Here is an 18,797-nt window from a genome sequence, read left to right as displayed (position 1 = left end):
ACGTACGTGCCTGTGGAGTTGTCTCTGCCTCTCCCAGCTGTGTGGCTTCACGCATGGTCCTAGATGTCCCCAAGTGTCCATTTCCTCTCCTGGCAGATGTCACCATCTGGTGACCATCATGGTGAGGGTGGCACGAAGTCCTTGGGACCACCTCCCTCACGCCTCGAAGGGGCTCCATCCAGTGTCGGATATTTTGGTATAAGAAGACCATGATGGTCCCTTCTCATCCAACTCAAAACTGCAGAGGAAGTCTGATTGTCCAATGCCCTGAGCAGGCCTGCTTGGCCTGAGCGATCACCGGCTTGTTCTCGGGGAACTCTGAGACCCGACTCTCAGCCGCCTGTGCCTCCTTCCTCGGCAGGCCTCCGATGGAGCGGTCAGAGGCCAGCGTGAGGGGGTCGGTGACCCGAGCCACGACCCTGGGACCCTTACGAGCCAAGCAAAAGTGGCTTTGAAGCTTAACCACTTTTTAGCTGTGTGACCTTAGACAAGCTACTGAATGTCTCTGTGCCTCAGCTCTGTCTCTGTACCCTGGAGATTTTCCTAGGGTTGTTGCAGGATGAGGTGGGTGATGGTGTGGGTGAAGCACTCGGGACAGAGCGTGGCACAGAGCAGATGCTGAACAGATTGGCTGCAGTTACTGTCGTCACAACTGCCATGACTATGACTTCTTCTCCATGCTGGGTTTCCAGCTCACGAGGATCTCTGGGCCACATAGCTTCGGGGACCCCCACCCTGTCTACCCCTCACCCGTTGGAATTTTTGAGGCTCAGTGACAAAACCCTACAGGGAGCAGATTCGTCACCGCCCGCCCCGTAGAAAGGGGCCCCTTCTCCCTCCTGGGGCTGACTGGCCCACACCGGTGTACCTCCTGTTTCCTGGCCGCTGGCCCAGTGAGTGGCCCTCACCACTCACACTCTTACGGAGCCCTTTCAGAAACACGTTTGTGCCACCTGCATTTGAGGGCGGTGGAGACGGAGGCCCCGAGCAGCCGCGTGGCTGGCCCACAGTGCCACTTCTGCCCGGGACCGGGACCCCAGTGCCCTGCCTGAGCCCAGCACAAGTCTTCCCTCAGACCATTTCCAAGTTGCCCGTCTCCTTCTCTGACTGCGTGACAGTAAATCATTTTAAAGACTTGGCATTTCCGAGAGGAGCTGGAAAATACCAGGCCGGAGTTCAGAGCGTGTGAAGCATCTTTCATTTAGCGAGTCTTGAGCGGTGGCTGGAAGGGGCGGGCAGGCCGGGAAATGTCACGGGGAGGAGCTGCCAGTGGCTCCTTGCCCTGGCCCTGCCCACCCGCCCACAGACAGTCCGTGCCCCCCTGCTGGCATTTAATTCCTCCAGAGCTGACAAGGGGGAAGCTTTGTCCGCTCCCAGTGCAGGTTGAAGGCACCGGCTGTGATTTCCCCTGGGGGCCAGGAGATAGCCTGAGGGTGCAGAGGAGGGGGGAGCCAGCCAGCCCGAGGGGAGCTGAGCCTCCCTGTGAAGTTATAAACAGTGGTCTTTACCTTGTCTGATATTTCCGTCTCTGTCCCCAACCCCGTTTCCAGCCCCCCAGGCTCTGTAAGCCTCCCCCACTGAACTTGGGCATGGTGACCCCATGCTCTTCAACTCTGTTCCTGCAGACCCGGATTCTGCCCTGCAGCACCATCCCGTGCAGCTTTCTATAGCTCAGCCCCTCTTTGAGCCTCTGTGTCTATGATCCTAAAATGGGGGCGACAGTGACACCCACCTGGCAGGATTGTGATGAGACAAAGCACATTCAGGAAAGGGGGTTAGTTAGCCCTCTATGACAGGATTTCTACTGAGGCCTCAGGCCCTGGCCCCAGCCCCCAGCCTTCTTCCCAGCTAAGCACCAGCCCTGTAATCCAAGGGAGAAATAATATCTTAATAGCACTTAGCTGGGATCGTAGATGGCAGGCACTGTGCTAAGCACTTTATACATCTTTTTGAACACCTGTGAAATAGATCATTTTCCCCTTGCTGAAGCTCAGAGAGGTTGGATCACTTGTGCAAAGCCCGCATTCTGTCCAACTTGTCTTAGAGCTTCCCGTACCCCTTCCAGGCCCCGCCCCTCTGCCTCGGTCGGTCCACCGGCTGGCTCATCTGCACACTTACCTTGGGGCCTTAGAGCTGTCCAAATGCTTGGAGAGCCCACGGGTTTTATTTTGGACTCCTGGGATCCATGGTCCCACGAACTTGGGCGTCCAGTTCTGAGTGTCAGTGTGTGCGCCAGGGACAATCAGCCAGGGAGAGGCCCTGGGGCCATTTTCAGAGCCTGCAGGGGGTCATGACCCCAGTGTGGTTGGGAACCACCTTGGCAAAGCAAACATTTCCATAATCAGACCTTCCCCCGCCCCCATGTTCTCTGGCGCCTCCTTCCCCAGCCTCCTCCAGCCCAGTGGACTGTGTGAGCTCCAGATTTCCTCGCCCACCTCCAGCCTGCAGCCTCCCTTGGTTCCCAGGGCCTCCAGGATGGATGGGTTTGTTCTCCCAGACACAGAAAGCCCGTGGGTATTGGGGCGTTTACGCGTGTGCTGGCTGCCTCCTACCTCTTTGGAGAAGGGAGAGAAAGGACGGGGCTCCAGCCTGAGGGGTGGGGCCCTGGGACCCCAGCTGCAGCTTGGAGCTCTGACCCCCTCTGCGAGCTTGGGTGATGCGCCTGGCCCTCCTGGCCTGCTTCCTGGTCTGTAAAATGGGAATCGTGACCTCACCTGGCCCACCTGCCGGGCTGCTGTGGAGGTTACATGCTCTGAGCGGTGTGAAGTACTTTGCAGGGATGCATTGGGTCCACAGGAAAGGTATTTTCTAGAACGGAGTCAGCAAACCTTTCCTGCAACGGGCTGGATAGTAAATATTTGGGCTTTGTGGGCCAGATGGTCTCTTTGTAACTATCCAGGCCTGAGGCAGCGGCTCCAAAGTGGCCAAAGACAATAAGAAAACACATGGGTGTGGCTGTGTTCTAATCAACTGTTTACAAAAACAGGCCGCAGGCCTATCGGGGCACCAGCTGTAGCTTGCTCGCCCCTGATCTAGAAGAGTGGGACTTTCTCAGCTTGGGTCCTGCATGTTCTCTGCATCTCTCTCTGGTTAACGAAGTTAATGACAATACACAAAAGTGACCATGAGCTCAAGGGCTCGGGTGGTACCACGCACTGTCCTAAGTATTTTATGGGCTTTATCTCCATTCACTCCCCATGGCGTTTTGGTACAATTATGAATCCTGTTTTGTAGATGAGGAAACTGAGGCAGAGAGGTGACCTAGAATTCCTAAATTTGCACAGCTGACTGCGGTTGGACCCGGCATTCTGACCCCAGAGTTCTTAACCTTGACCCTCGTGGAGCTGGGACCGGGGGCGGTGGGGGTGACTTCTCGGTCTCCTCCTGCTCTACTCCACGCGTCTGGTCTTACCGCCAGGGCTGGCTCGGCCCCTTGGCTTTTCCGCCTCTGGGTAGGTGTCACCTGCCCCAAGCCGCCCGCCTGCCTCTTCCTTGCCCCTCTCTGGGGACCTGACACGGGCTTCCCCTCCTCTTTGGCTTCAAGGCGGGGGCTCATTTGAGTGCGTCTGAGATCGATGTTGTACACGAGAAGGTGCAAATGTAAAGCTGGCTAAAGAGCATAATAGAATTTATGGAAATCGCTGGCTCACACCACAGCCCAAGCAATGATGGAGGTGATTATTAATTAATCATGGTCTTGGGGGAACAGTATCAGTGCAAAGAGTAATTAAAATGAAGCATTGTACAGTTGTACCGAATGATGATTTATGAGCCCGAGGAATTGCCGCTCTGCCCTCTCCCTTCCGGCAGGCTCAATGGGAAGGATTAACTGGACGGATTGTTTTCAACAAAACCAGTGGCTTACGGACGGATTTTGATCTGGACATCATCAGCCTGAAGGAGGACGGCCTGGAGAAGGTGCGTGGGCTCAGGAGAGGGAGGGGACAAGACCTTGGGGGCTCGACATGACCTGGCATGGCCTGTGCCCTGGCCCTTCGGAGAACATGGAGGCCTGGTCAGACTGGAAGGGTACAGAACCCAGTGGCCTGGCCGTGGCAGACACCCAGGCTATCGCCCGGTGAGCAAGGGCCACCGGGGATGCTTAACTGGGAAAAGTCATGAAAGGCTGGGGGGGGAGGGGGGGTTGCGGCGCGCAGAGAGACAGACCCGACTTTGGATAACAGAACTCTAACCACCAGGGGGTGGCTGCCTGGGGAGTAGTGAGCTCACTGTCACTGGAGGCATTTAAGCAAAGATTAAGCAATATGATTGCTTGTCTGGGAAATGCAGTTGGTTCTTATCCTTAGAGAGAAGTTGAAGCACATGAATTCTGATCTCACTCTCGGTTTCTAAGGTCTCAATGATTTCAGGGGGGTTTGATGAGAAAGCAAGCCCTTCTGGGGCCTCCATCTGGCTACCATCAGACGTTTGTAAATGAGGCCAATTCTCCCTGGGAGCCTTCTGCATATTCTGTCCAGTCAGGCTGCTGGCCTGGGGAGGAGATTCAACATTAGCCCTAATTCTCTGAATTCCTGGGACCTCAGGACCAGGGGGTCAGCCACACCCTCTCCCACCAGCCTGGGAGTAGGGTGAACAAAAACCCGGAAGTTGGGGAGGGGCCAGCTTGGATGCCTCTGAGACTTCAGGATGGCTTGATTCCTCTCCTCTCCACCCCTGTCTGCCATTGATCAGGCCTCCCTCCCTTGGATTGTTTTAGCACTCAGCCCTGGCCTCTCCACCTCCACCCCTGAGCCTGCAGCCATGCTCCGTGTGTATACACACACACACACACACACACACACACACACACACACACAGCTTCCCAAAGCACAGCATGGTCCCCCCCACCCCCTCCACCGCCAGTGCCGAGTTAAGCTCCAGCCCCTGACTTGGACTTTTATGGCTCTCTGAGAAACAACCCAACTTGCCTCTCCACGCCCAGCCTCCACTGGCCCCCGAACATTCCCTGTGGCGCAGTCACACCCACTCCCTCTGGCCCCTCCTTTGGCTCAGTGATCGCCCTGGCTGTGGAGGTGGCCTCTGTCTCCTGGGGTCGCTCCTTCAGGCACAGACGTGGCTCTGGCTGGGTTGCAACTTGTGGCCAAGTTTACTCCGCCCACTCCTGAGTGTCCCACAGACTAATGGGGGCTCCTGTGCAGGGGTGGCCAGGGAAACGCCACCTTTCCTCTGCATACAGCGTCAGTCCCTTGGGGACAGGCGCTGTGGCCTCCGCTCCTAAGATCAGGGAGACCGGTTGGTCCAACCTACTCGCACCACAAGGTCTCGCCGGGCGGTATGCCAGCTCCTGTTTAAACTCCGGCAGTGCCTGGGGGTGGGAGGGTGGGGGGTGGACCTTCCTTCTCCAGCAGTATTGCTGCAGTGGTTTTCGCTCAAGTGGCATCTCCCTTCTGCTCTCTCAACTGTCCATCTCTGGAGATGGCCTAAAATTCTAAGGATGGCAGTTAGACCCACGTATGCCCGTGCGACCCGCTCCCGTGCCCGCAGCAGACGCGAGTAATGGGATCATGAGAGCACTTTCCATCTGAGCCTTCTACCGCAGCATCCCTCTCCCAAGGACAGAGTGACGATAGCTAACACCCAAGAAAAGCCCTCCTACTATATACCCGGACAGAGGTTGACCTGCCTCCTCCAGAGGCTCCCGGTCACAGCCACAGGGAGTGGTGGGCAGACAGCCTGTAGAGGCTGGGTCCTCCTCCGTCCTAAGTGTTCTCGCCTCCCCGGGACTCCCGGGGTCTAGCCAGGCATGCAGTGGGAAGTCAGTAGGTGCTTTCTGGGGTGAGGGTTCCAGCTGCTCAGGAACCACTGGACAGATGTGCATGGGGCACCCGGGTGTACTGCTAGGGACCCCTCATGGGCTGGGCCCACTTTGAGGCGGTCTGCCTGTCTCTTCTCGTGGCTCTAGGGGGTCTGCGTAGACAGAAATCCTGCCTGGAGAGGGTGCTAAGCCCCCACACAGCCGCCCTGCCTCTTGTATCATCACTTCTGTTTGCTAAGCCGGGTCATAGCTGATCCAGCCAGCTCCAGCCGGTGGCTCTAGGAGGATTAAGGCAGAATTACCCAGGCATAATTACATGTCTGTCTGCTATCTGCTTTGCACAGCTCTCTTAATGGGATGTTTGCATTTGGCCTCTCTGTTTAATTGATTAAGTTTCCCGAGTGCCCCCCCAGCTAGGCCAAGGACAGAATGGGCATGCCAAAACCTTCCTTGAGGGAGGGGACCTGAAGGGGAGTCGGGGAGCTGGGCAGAGTGGGACCTTCATGAGGCCCGAGGCAATGATTGGTAAACTTGATCTTCCCTGGCGTCCTCCAGCCTCAGGCCTGATAGCAACTAGGGCACCGTGGAGAGACAGATTATGCCACCTTGGCCAGGATATCCGCCAACTTTAGAAGGAGAACCACAAAGCAAACTGCCTTCTAACCCAGCAGCAACCAGGCCCGCAGTGAGGGCCCTCCGCTCTTTGGTCTGCCAAAGACCAGCTCCTGCCCAGCCTGCCTTCCTGCATGGGACACATCTCATCACCCATTAACCCAGTCCGCGAATGTTGGGTGAACATCCCCCTTGCTCCAGACCCTGTTCCGGCCTTTGGAGGGTGTCCTGGCCCCGGGAAGTGGCACCAGGGCAGAGACCCAGTGAGTGAGCAGCTGGGTGCCCAGCGTCTTCCCCAGGAGGAGGGAGGCCCACCAGGCTCAGAGTGGCTCTGTCCTGGGGTAGGACTGGCCCTGACCCAGGACCCCTGATTTCTTAGTGTATCTGTTCCACCCCAGGCTGAGGTCCCTGGGCTGTTTTTACACTCCCCTTCCCCTCTGCATTTTCCCCTCCAGACAGCAAGGGGGAGGTGATGGAATTCAAGAGACTCCACACCTTGGGCGCCTCCTCCAAGAAGAAGGGAGGCAGCAAGGTTGTCGGGAGTTAGCTCACAGCCTGTCAGCCGTGACGACGATGCTCACCAAGAATGGGAAGGAGATGATGGCCTTGTTGGCCGTCTGAGGACTCGGCCCCTTTTCTCCGTCTGTCTGTCCATCCAGGTTGGGGTGTGGAGTCCTGCGGAGGGGCTCAACATCACGGAGGTCGCCAAAGGCCGAGGCCCGAATGTCACCGACTCTCTGACGAACAGGTCCCTCATCGTCACCACCGTGCTGGTAAGAGCCTGCAGCCCTATGGGAGGGACCGTGTGAGCCAGGGACGGGCTGAAGAGGCCCCTCTGTCGCCCCGCCCAGCCCAGACCGGGCACCGCTCAGGGGGTTGCTGCTAGGCTGGAAGATGGGGGAGGTGGAAGCGCTGAGGGTCCCTCAGAAAGCCCTTGGCAGTTGGAGCACAGCAGATCTGCTTGTGGCCACAGGCCAAAGAACCCAGGGGGTGGCTTTCAGAGGCCTCTTTCCAAAGGCAGAGGGGGCTGGTTCTCGTGCCCGTCTGAGAACTGCTTGGAAGCCGATCTTCGGAGACCCGTGTGTGTGCATTTATCCCCCCGCCCCCACCCACCCCTGGGCCCAAGCACGAACCGCGAAGGGGTAGAAGGAAAGAGGTTAGCCTGCCCTCTGCACCAGGACTGAGGGTCCGCCTCTTTACCTCAGTTCCCAAGGAAAAGGCCCTTCTCAGTGGTCCCCCCAGCTCTGATGGATACTGTGGCCACACCCAGAGAGCCCAGTGGGTGCCGGGAGCCCACACACATGCCACGGTCCACGGTGTCCCATCCTGAGAGCTCTCCTCTGTGGCCGCTCTACCTGTCACCCTCCCTCCATTCACCAGGACTGAATAGCGCCTCCTTCTTCTGACCCAAGGAGCGGCTCTTGGCATCTCCCAGGCTCTCTGCACCTTAGAGCTCAGGGTGGGCAGAAGGGCATACCCCGCCACTGGCCTCTTGACTGGCCAGTGCTGTGCCCTCTCCACTGCACTGGCCCCTTCTGGAAGGCCTCCAGAGCATCCACAGACTCAGGGCCCACCCTTTCAGAGACACAGCACTGCTCTCTGGGACCCAAGCTGGGCCACGCTGGGGACAGGTAGCCTGATCACAGCCTGGTGGATCCTGACCAAAGACCTTTTGAGGACGATTCAGGGAGCTTCTCCTTATATTAAAGCACATACAATACGATACAATAAATACAATATGAGAAAAGCAAATTCTCTACAAAAAAGAGGGCTCAACCTGGTTCGAAGGGCTTGGATAAAATGAGGCTGCCCCAGGATGCAACCTGGGAGCGGGGCTGGGCACTGGGACCTTCCATGATGCCGAGATGGGGTTGCCCCACCTGCTTCCCGTGGGAGGCAGCTGAGCCAGGCCCCGATGAACGGTCCTGTGTCCTCTCTCTAGTGTGATTCGCCAGACGTATGCTTGGTGGCCAAATGGTGGACCCCCCCAGGCAGGAAGGGACATAGGAGTTCAGCCCCATTCTCCCAGTGAGCAGCAGACACGGGGACACCAGCAGCTTCTAGAGAGCAACTATAGCCTATGGGTCTCACCTCCAGCCTTCAGGGTCATGACCATTGACAGGATCCATGTTAAAGGTGATGGAGTCCTAACCTTGGTTCTGGACCTACTGCCGACAGAGCCGGATCCAGGATGAGAGGGCTGGGGAGACACCTGCCCCGCAGGTTTGGGGATGAACCCCCCTGCCCCAGGCATCTTCCCCAACACCGTACATCCTGCCTGCCTTTATTGATTAAATTGTTGTTAACTAAAAAAAATATAAAAATCGGGGCGCCTGGGTGGCTCAGTGGGTTAAGCTTCGACTTTGGCTCAGGTCATGATCTTGCGGTCCATGAGTTCGAGCCCCGCGTCGGGCTCTGTGCTGACCGCTCAGAGCCTGGAGCCTGTTTCAGATTCTGTGTCTCCCTCTCTCTCTGCCCCTCCCCCATTCATGCTCTGTCTCTCTCTGTCCCAAAAATAAATAAACGTTAAAAAAGAAATATTTTTTAAATATAAAAATCAGACTGCTGAGACCAGGAAGTCAAAAGATTTGATCAGGAATGGGGGAAAATTATATTAAATATATATATATGTATATATAAAAGATTAAAAAGAAACAAATAAAAAAGAACAACAAAGGGATTAAAGACAGATGAGCAATTGAAGGGACACTGATGAGAAGGAAAATAGAAAAGGAGAGAGAGTTGAAAGGGAACAAAACACAAAGGTTAAAAGGAAAATAATAATGAGAAAAATGAAAATAAGGAACGAGATGAAAAGGAAAGCCATCAGGAAAGACGAGAAATTAACATAAATAATTAACGGCTCCAGCTAGACAAGGTAAAAAATGTAAAACCCCATGTCAGAAAGCAAAAGGATACGAGTGTGACAAAAGCTAAAATTTAAAAGGGGGAAAATAGGGGCGCCTGGGTGGCGCAGTCGGTTAAGCGTCCGACTTCAGCCAGGTCACGATCTCGCGGTCCGGGAGTTCGAGCCCCGCGTCGGGCTCTGGGCTGATGGCTCAGAGCCTGGAGCCTGTTTCCGATTCTGTGTCTCCCTCTCTCGCTGCCCCTCCCCCGTTCATGCTCTGTCTCTCTCTGTCCCAAAAATAAATAAAAAACGTTGAAAAAAAAATTTAAAAAAAAAAATAAATAAAAATAAAAGGGGGAAAATAAAATAATAAAAAGGTGGTAAAAGATTAAAAACAGAACTGCATAAAATGTGAGATATAAATAAAACACTTTTCACAAGGCAAGATTAAAAAAGGTAAAACCAGTGTGCTCTAAGAGATTGGGAAGAAGGGTGATTAAGTGAGCCGAGGTGATTCAGCCACAAAACAATGCCCTCAAGTGAGCGACCAGCTAGAGGTAATCTACCAGCAGGATACGGGATACACACACCTTGAAAGACCACAGGCGTGAATTTTATTAAAGTGGCAGCGGCCTGATTTCAAGGGCATAAGACCCTTCCGCAAAGGTGCACAGGATTTGTCTACACCAGCAGAGGCAGGATCCAGCAGACATCCTAGGCCCTTCTCTGTCTGCACTCACAGCTTCTTGCAAAGCCCCCTACCTGATGCGCTCAGTCCCTTGCCGGAAGTCCCACCCGCAGGGTCGCACTGGCCTTCAGGCACCCCGGAAGATAGGGAAGCAGAGAAGCCCGTCTCGGCCCCTAGCCTGCACGAAGCTCCATTTGGCCCACCGTCTGTCGTCTCAGGCAAACAGTAGCCCAGCAGCCGTTTGGGTCGTGCAGTGTGACCAGGATGCCGGGGCAAGGCTGTGATGGTTAAGAGCTCAAACCTTCCGGTGGCCCCGGGGTGGCTCAGTCGGTGGGCGTTAGACTGCGGCTCAGGTCACGGTCTCACAGCTAGTGAGTTCGAGCCCCGCATCGGGCTCTGTACTGACATCTCAGAGCCTGGATTCTGTGTCTCCCTCTCTCTCTGCCCCTCCCCTACTCACGCTCCGTCTGTCTCTCTCTCTCTCCTTCAAAACTAAATAAATGTTAAAAAAAAAAAAAAAAAAAAAGACCACAAACCTTCGGGTCTGAGCCCTGGCTTTACTGTTATCCAGCCTGTGACGCTGGAAAACTGCCTAACCGCTCCATGCCTCAGTTTCCCCACCTGAAAAAGAGAGATGGCGGTAACTGTGTCTACTCCATAGAGTTGAGAGGCAGAGTGATTCATGAAGATAAGTCAATAAATGAATAATTTATATTCTGTAATTTGTTGGTAATTAATACAAATACGTTAATACGTATAAATGCATGCCAAATGGTAGCTGCTATTGTTACTAATTACTATTACCGATTCTAGATCCGGTCCCCAGAGAGCGCAGGCTTAGTGCAGTATGCAGAGTGTTGTAGAGAAAACCTCTGCTTCTGTCCCCAGCTGAGCCCTGGACTTCTCTGAAGACTGACCCCTGACCATGACCACAGAGGTTCTCTCCAGCACAGGGTACCCTACAGACTTGGAACTTGCGTCCAACAGCACCCCACCACTACCCACTGCTGACACTCAGCTGCCTCTCGCCTCCTTGTTCCCTGGCCGGCCCCTGGAGGCCTTAGGGTTTGTGACCTTGACCTCCGGTGTCCCTCCTAGTTCTAGTCTCCTACCGATATGTCAGATTGCAGCTCCCGACCACCACCTTCTCATCCGCTCTGCCCAAGGTCTGAGCTCCTGGGCCTGACATCATGGTAATTCCCCACCCCTGGCCCCTATTGCCTTGACCTCTGACAAAGCTACCGACCTACCCGAAGGGCGTGTCCCACCAACCATCTTAACCCCATCCTGCAGTATCAGATGCTCACATGGACTGAGGCAGGGGGCGGGGGACCCGTGATTGCTCTCTGCATCCCCACTGCCCCGAGCTCATGGACAGTAGGGTCTGCTTCTCCCTGCGGGTCAATGAGAGAAGCCCAGTCTTTTCTGGAGGAAGAGAAATGGCAGAGAGAGCCTGTGGAGTATCCCTGATGGGGACAGGGGATGATGTGACGCACGGCCTTTGCGCTAGTCTGCAAGGAAGTCTGTGTCCGGCTGAAAATGTCCCCCGAGTCTCCTGAGTGAGAGGGGCCCACTCCCAGGAGAGGACTGGCCTAGCGCCTCCTTCATGGAAACTTAGAGCCGGTCCAGATGCTCCTGAAAGTCTCAGGGTGGTCTGAGTGTCTCACAGCCCCGGGGGGGCGGGGGTGCTCTCTTTGGGACAGCTACTCCAGTGGCGGAGGGTGGCCCAGCCCCAGCTGCTCTGGCTGAAAACCCAGCCCCCACCTCCACCCTGCTTGGCTGGTGAAAGCGGGGCCAGCACCTCCCGCTGAGAGCACTGACGGGTGGGGTGGGCCAGCCAGCCTGGAAGTGCGTTGTCCAGGCAACGGCACTTTGAGTGACAGGCGGGTACCGAAGCACAGTTCAGGAGCATCCAACTACTTTCCCCTTAGAGAACAGGGCTGGACCCCTATTGAGAGGGGTCTCTCTTCTTTCTTTTTCCTGGAATCTGGGTGTGGCAGAGGGGCCACAGCTCCCCGTGGGCTGCCCCTAAACCTACCTCCTCTCCTCTCCTAGCCCGGAACCTGGAGTTAGGTGCAAAGCGCGGCTCAACCTGGACACACAGATGAACAGAGCCCTGACTCCACTCCCCCCACCCACCCCCGGCCCCTCCAAGCTGCAGATGGCCTTTCCCGTGCCTGAGGTCAAGCTGCAGCAGCAAGAGCCTGGAAGCCTGCCCTCACCCGCCCCCTCCCGCCCCCTCCTTGCCTGGCCCTGGCTTCTGCTCTGGTTCTGCTCTTGCACGGGCTCCTGAAAAATTCATCCGCCCCAACCTCAGCTCACACCTGACGCACCTGACTCACTCCTGGGGGCCCTGCCTTTGAAGGTTCAGGGTTCTCTGGGCTGCTGAAGAAAGCAGCGGTGTCGACGTGCCTGTGGGTACGTGTGTGGGTGTGGGACTGGACCAGCTACACCCGGGTGTCTGGATACACACCGATGGGTGTATTTGTGCCTTGTGCACGCTGGGCCCTCGTAAGACTCCCAGGCAGGCGGGACCCATGGCGCCAGGCCACAGGAGAAGGAGAAAAGCAAAGGGAGGCCAGGGTGTGGGCGGGGAGAACCGTCCCAGGCCAGGGACCCCTCCGGGCCCCACCTGCTGGGCCGGGAGGACTCCTAATGCTCTGTCCTGGTTCTAACAGGCAGCAACCGAGGCCTTGGATCCAGGGCCTTCAGCTTCTGTGTCCAAGCAGGACTGGGCAGACAGGACATCGAGAATGGGGGTATTAGTGCCCGTGGCATTGTGTACAGGTGTGGATGCTTATACAGGTGTGTGTTAACACTGCCTGTATCAGAAGGGGGCTTGGGAATGCTGATACCCGGCAGCTCACCCTGGATCCTTCCCCCCCCCGCCCCCCCCCCCCTAAACGACCCCTTCCCACCTCCACAGGTCCTGCTGCAGGGAAAAACTGACCACAAGGCCCGGCTCTCACGTTGGTATAAGTGATCAGAGAGAAACCAGACTAAGTGAGCCCTGGCAACGAAAAGTCGGGAAAGGTTATTTTTCTGGACCCCTGTTTCCTGTGACTTGTTGAAGAGAAATATTACCCCGCTCCTACGGCTGTTCTCCCAGAGCAATAGAAGAGCGTGAAGTTATGAAATTGAGGGCACCTTCACTGAGCAATCGATTAGCAGCCGAGAGAGCTTGTGAATTGGCTGTCTGGACATTTCCAGTAATAAATTGTGAAATAGTCCATGAATAAGTAGTTGGCGGAGTTCAGAATTACCCCCTAGGAAATGTTGCAGGTCTAGAGACACATTACTAAGGCGAGCACCATTTTAATGCTCTGGGCTTTGGCTGTTAAATATGTATGCCATCCGCAAAGCACTTCCCGAAATTAATGGCATTTTACAGCTGCTCCGAAGGCAGCGTATTTATATGGAGATGTATAGATTCTGGGGCTGTGGTGGCTTCACAAATGAAGTGCTAATTTTAGAGAATAGGCCCAGGGAGGGGCGTGGAGGGAGGGTCAGGAAGTGAGCTATCTCTGGGACCTTTTCCGAAATGGTTTTCGGCTGCCAGCTATGATTTTTAACCTTTGCTGACCTTGGGCATGGTCTCTAGGCTGGAAAGGGCACTGCAGTAATGGACTACCCGGCACACAGAGAGAAGGTAATGATATTGATATAAATAAATAAATAAGTCATATTGGCAGCTTACATTTGCCAGGCACCGTTGTAAGTGCTTTTCGCAGATTGACTCGTTTATCCTCACAACGACCCTGTCTGGTAGGTTCCATTATTATCCCCATTTTACAGAAGGAGGCAAATTGTGCCCAGGATTCAGTGTGTGGTTGGTGATCCCCCTGGGGGAGATATTACCTTCTCTCCAGTTCTTTCCTTGAGCTAAGATCAGGGCACCGCCAGGTACAGTGGTGCACGTTGTTCACTGCACAAGAATGTCCAAGCAAAAGGAGAGGTTAGGACTGAAACTCTCACTCACTAGGCCCCCTGCCAGGGTTCGGGCAGCACCTTCCCAGAGACGGATTTGCACAATGGCAATGTGTGCCCAAACCAAAGCCCCCCTTCTCTCCAAGTAGCCCCAGAACCTTCCCCGCCCCCACCTGGGCTCTCTTCTCCGACCTTGTGAGCTGCCTACTTGGTTGTAGGGTGGGATAGGAGGCACACAGATTCAGAGATTCAGCATGGACTCAAGCTGAAGGACCCAGTGTTCACCCAGTTAGGCTATGAGGTGGTTTTCTCAGAATCCCTAGAGAGGCGGGAACCCTTTGGGGCTTCCCACGCTCCCCCCCATCCTTTCTGTGAGGCATCCCGAAGGACTGTTGAAAATTTAGAGTAAATGAGTCCTGGGGTGGGGGTTTTGAAAGGTAGCAGTGCTGGGGGAACAGGGCCAGAGAATTGGGGCCACCTGAACCCACGGGAGCCCGCTAAGAGGCTGCTGGTGGGTTCCTGCTTCTGAGACTCTCCGGTGAGGGTGTCCTCTGGGGACTTCATTGCTCACCCTGCCCCACGGGCCCACAGTGTCAAAGGAATAGCCACTCTGGTTGACAAAATGGTAAGACACCTCCATAATCGGGCGTGTGCCTTCTCGTGGGCATGTGCACATGGGATTGCCAGGACACGTGCCCTCTGTCAGCTACTGTGTCACCTGTCAGCTAAAGACCTGAGGCATTCTGACATGGGGGTGGGGATGCTGAGGTGGCTTTAGGGAAGATTAAGGCCCAACAAGAGGCCACGGGCATGAAGGACTGGAGCTAGCCTCTATCAGATTGCAGTTCAGTTCTTGCAGTAAGTTTTGAGCAACTTACTGACCTTCCCTGAGCCTCAGTTTTCCTCATCTATTGAATGGGGATAATGTCACCTGTCTTGCAAGCCTGTGAGGCCTGCCTCAAACAACCCTTGAGAGACTTTAAGGCCGTGTCGGGTGCATAGTAGGAGCTCAGTAAACGTTGAGTTTGCTGAGAGGTGGCTTGTCTCCCGCAGCCTGGTGACAGGGGTTTGTCAGTGCAGCTGGGTGGATGCAGCCAGTGGAAACACAGACTTGTGTGTTGACCCAGGTTCCGGACAGTGCTGTGCGCCTGGATTTTGCCACAGCAGAGCCCACGGTTCCTCATTTCCTGGACCTCAGACTGGACAAGGTCAATCAATGGCTACTTTCCACTGTCTGTCCTGTCTCTTCGAGTTCTCTGCAGGGCGGCGAGGGGTTTGTTTCTTAAATAATTGTGCCCTATTCTAAGCCCCTTGAGGCTCCCCATCGCCTGGCAGGGAGGGAGCCTGACAAGGGATAGGGGGCCCTGTGCCCTACAAGCTACCTCCGGGGACCCCGTGCCCACCAGGGAGAGGCACCCTTGTGGCTCCGCGCCTCTGGCACAGTGAGGCGGTTAAGAGCTTACACTCTGGGGCCACACAAGCCTGAGTTCATATCCTCTCCATGCTAGGAGGGCGAGCTCACACCAGTCACTTGTCCTCGTGAGCTCCCTTACTACATCTGTAAAATGGGATTGTGGGTCCCCACCCCCGAAAGGGTGAGGTCAAGGTGGGAGGAGGCAATGCCAGCCGCTGTCTGTCAAGCACTCCCTTGCTGGGCTGCGTGCTAGGCTCTCCACAGCAAATCCTAATGCTGGAGACTGAGATCCTCTGAAGGAGAGAGAGGTATCGGGGGGCGTGAGAAGGTATTTGGGGGAGAAGTCAGGGAGGATACTGGACGGAGAGCCTTGTGCCGCAGGGTGAGCAGACAACAGAATCCCCTGGAGGGGAGCGTCTTAAAATAGATTCCTGGGCTCCACCCCAGAGCTTCTGGCCCGGTGGCCTGGGTGGAGCCCGAGAGTGTGCATCTCTGAGGACTTCCTGGGTGCTGCTGGCTGGGGACCATTCTTTGAGAACCACTGGCCTTCATGGATGGTGCAGCAGAGAGTCTGGGATTCAGAATCAGATCGTCTTGTGTCCAAATGCCTGTTCCACCACCTACTAGCTCTGTGACCAGGGGACAATTAGTCCACCTCGAGCCAGGGACTGCGAGAAGGTGCCTATTTGTGAGGCACAGTGTTGGCCTGACTTAACAGGCCATTCTCCTAAGCCCCCTGGCCCCCCCACAAGGCTTCTTAGACGCACAAGCCGAAGTTCCAGCCTGAGCTCTCCCCCCAACCCACTCAGCCTTGGTCAGCCCCTCTCCCATCTGTCCCTGCAGGAGGAGCCCTTTGTCATGTTCCGGAAGTCCGACCGGACGCTGTTCGGGAATGACCGCTTCGAGGGCTACTGCATCGACCTGCTGAAGGAGCTGGCCCACATCCTCGGCTTCTCCTACGAGATCCGGCTGGTGGAGGACGGGAAGTACGGGGCACAGGACGACAAGGGCCAGTGGAACGGCATGATCAAGGAGCTCATCGACCATGTAAGCAGGAGGGCACCCCCTGGGAGGCTTGGCCAAGTCCATACACATCAGGGTGGGGCATCCTGGCAGGTGGGGGCTCCGGGGAGCAGGAAAGATGGAGACAAAGGTTGTGACCTTGGGGAGGACCCAACTGCCTTGGGCCTGCCTTGCTCATGCTCCCCGGGTCCCAGACGTTGCCCTGCACCAATGTATTGCCTCCCATCTGACCGAGCCTTCCCCACTTTGGTGACTTTGGTGAGCTCCCTCTGGAGGGATGCCTCAGCTCCCCACTGCCTCCTGCTCCCCTAAGAGTGACCAGAGGATGCCCCAGCCATGTAGGCAAGGTGCCCATGCAAGACACTTTCCCACACTCTAGGGCACGGAGTTAGATTCATCGGTGCCTGAACAGCTTTGCGCCCCATGGGGGAGACAGGTGGTGCACGGAGCTGAGGGCTGTATGAAGGGACAGGCAAGGCCCAGCTGGGCAGTTCTGTGCCCGAACGGGGAGGTGACCCAGGGAAGCAGACAGGCAGAGCTTTGGGGGGCAAAGGAGCAGCTGGTAGGAGGGGTCTGGGGTTCATGGGACCCTGGGAGGAAGACAGAAGCCACAGTGTAGGGTCACCACAAGGTAGGGAGGTGGGGGGAAGTCAAGGGCCCCAGGGTCGAGTGCCGTTTCTCATCAGCTGTGTGAACCGGGGCAGGTCAGGGGACCTCTGTAAGTGGTTTCCTCATCCGTCAAATGGGCGTTAATCCTCCCTTCCTCATAGGATTATTGTGACACGGGATGGGAGGTACGAGGCACGGGGTGCGGCCCACGGGAAGCCCTCGGTAAGAGGAAGGCTTGTCAGAGGCAGTAAGTCGGGAGCCCGGGCTGCAGTCGGATAGAACAGGTTCAGATCCCCACTCTACCACCTGATAGGTGTGGGATGAGAAAGTTCATCAACCTCGTCGAGTCTCAGTGTCTTCACGTCTAAAATAGGAGTAAGCCACAGCTACCAAGGCTTCTGCATTTGTTGCGGGAATTCAGTGAGGAGCCGTTAGCACAGGCTCAGCTGGCACGTAAGAAACATTGCCTGCCTTCCAGCCGGGGGCCCTCAGCTTTCCAGAGGCATTGCTCATCAAGGACCTGCTAACGTATGCAAGGCCCTAACCTATGCCAGACCCCCTTCTATCCCTTCTCTCAGTTCTCCTCGCAACAAGCCCGTGAGGTGGGTGCTGTTATCACCACCCCTTTCACAGATGAGGAAGCCGAGGCAGAGAGAGGTGCGGACCCACGGCTAGTAAGTGGGGGAGCTGGGATTTCCAAGCGGCAAAATCTTTGGAGGCTCTCTGCTTTCTGAAGCTCTGTCCAACCTCTGCAAAGAGCCATCTGTGGCAGGAGCCAGGGCAGAGAGGTAGGCTTCAGACCTTTGCCTGAAAAGTACCAGCTGCTGGGACTCTGGGACTGTTGTCACTCTTCTCCCCGCCGGCCCCTGCTGAAAGGAACGCCCAGCGGGGACTTTGGAGACTTGGAAGGGAGGGAGCTGGAGCTCAGAGTGGGAAGGCTCCTGAAGAGCTTTGCCTTGGCATCATTTCCTAGGCCCCAGGAAATCGGGCTCCTGTGGAAGGCCGGTAGAGAGGCTGTAATGGGTAAAGGGCATGAACTTGGGCTGCGCTTGATTCCCACTCTGCCACTTGCTACTGTGTGCCCTGGACAAGCGTCTTGGCCTCTCTATGTCTCAGTCCCCCTATCTGTAAAATGGGAATGATGGTAACAGAACCAGCCCCATAGGTTGTCGGGAGGGCTACGTTCACCCATGTGCATTATGTCAGTACTTGCTTTGTTTTCGTCTTTATCCTTATGGTTATTCCTTCGAGGCCGGGGGAGGGGGCTTCAGGAAGTACCTCTGTGTCCCTGAACTCCACTTTCTAACTCAACAGTGAGAATACTAATACCTGCCCTGCGTTCTTCCCAGCATGTTGAGTGGCTGGGAGGAGAGAGCTGGTAGGGGAGCACTCCTAGATCGTGGAATTCAATATAAACGGAAGGGAGTGGTGTTGTCACCATTATTAGTAATAACTATAATTATTATGGAAATTAGTCAGCAGGCCCCAGAGGCATCTCCATTTATCAGCTCCCCCACTCCTGCTCTGTGAGTGGGGCTCTGGAACGCGGGGCCCCCGGTGGGTTCCGAGCCTGTCATTTGCAGAGGCCGGCGGGGCTGCGGGGGAAGAGGGGGTCACACGGAGAGCGGAGGCCACATGTGGAAGTGAGCTGGGCTGGTGCCAGCCTCCTCAGTCACAGCATCTCCAGCATCCAGAGCTTTGGAGAGCGTTTGCAAGGGGGTGGATCAGAAAAACCCAGCAGCAACCAGACCTCTGTAAGCTGACCCTCAGCTGGGGAAAAGAGGGGGCCTCGTCTGTGGCCTCCGTGCAGCCCAGTATCCATCAAGGCGCGGGCCCTGACGGGACATGCAGGGGACCTTGTTAAACCCGATTCCCTACAATTGATGAGCCTATAAATCCT

General features: G+C 55.8%; 1 protein-coding gene across 1 annotated transcript in view; it reads left to right on the top strand.

Moving 5' to 3' along the window:
* Positions 1-18,797, top strand: part of GRIK3 (glutamate ionotropic receptor kainate type subunit 3) — a 229,985-nt gene that overhangs the window by 171,126 nt on the left and 40,062 nt on the right. Inside the window, exons 8-10 of the mRNA XM_086716491.1 lie at positions 3,811-3,918; positions 7,048-7,161; positions 16,109-16,312. Coding sequence (XP_086572617.1) covers positions 3,811-3,918; positions 7,048-7,161; positions 16,109-16,312 — 426 coding nt within the window. The remainder of the gene's footprint in view (positions 1-3,810; positions 3,919-7,047; positions 7,162-16,108; positions 16,313-18,797) is intronic.

The sequence above is a fragment of the Puma concolor genome, chromosome C1 (genome assembly GCF_028749965.1).
Source record: "Puma concolor isolate L17-30 chromosome C1, mPumCon1.1.hap2, whole genome shotgun sequence".
Taxonomy (NCBI): domain Eukaryota; kingdom Metazoa; phylum Chordata; class Mammalia; order Carnivora; family Felidae; genus Puma; species Puma concolor.
This window is presented reverse-complemented; position numbering and strand designations above follow the sequence as displayed.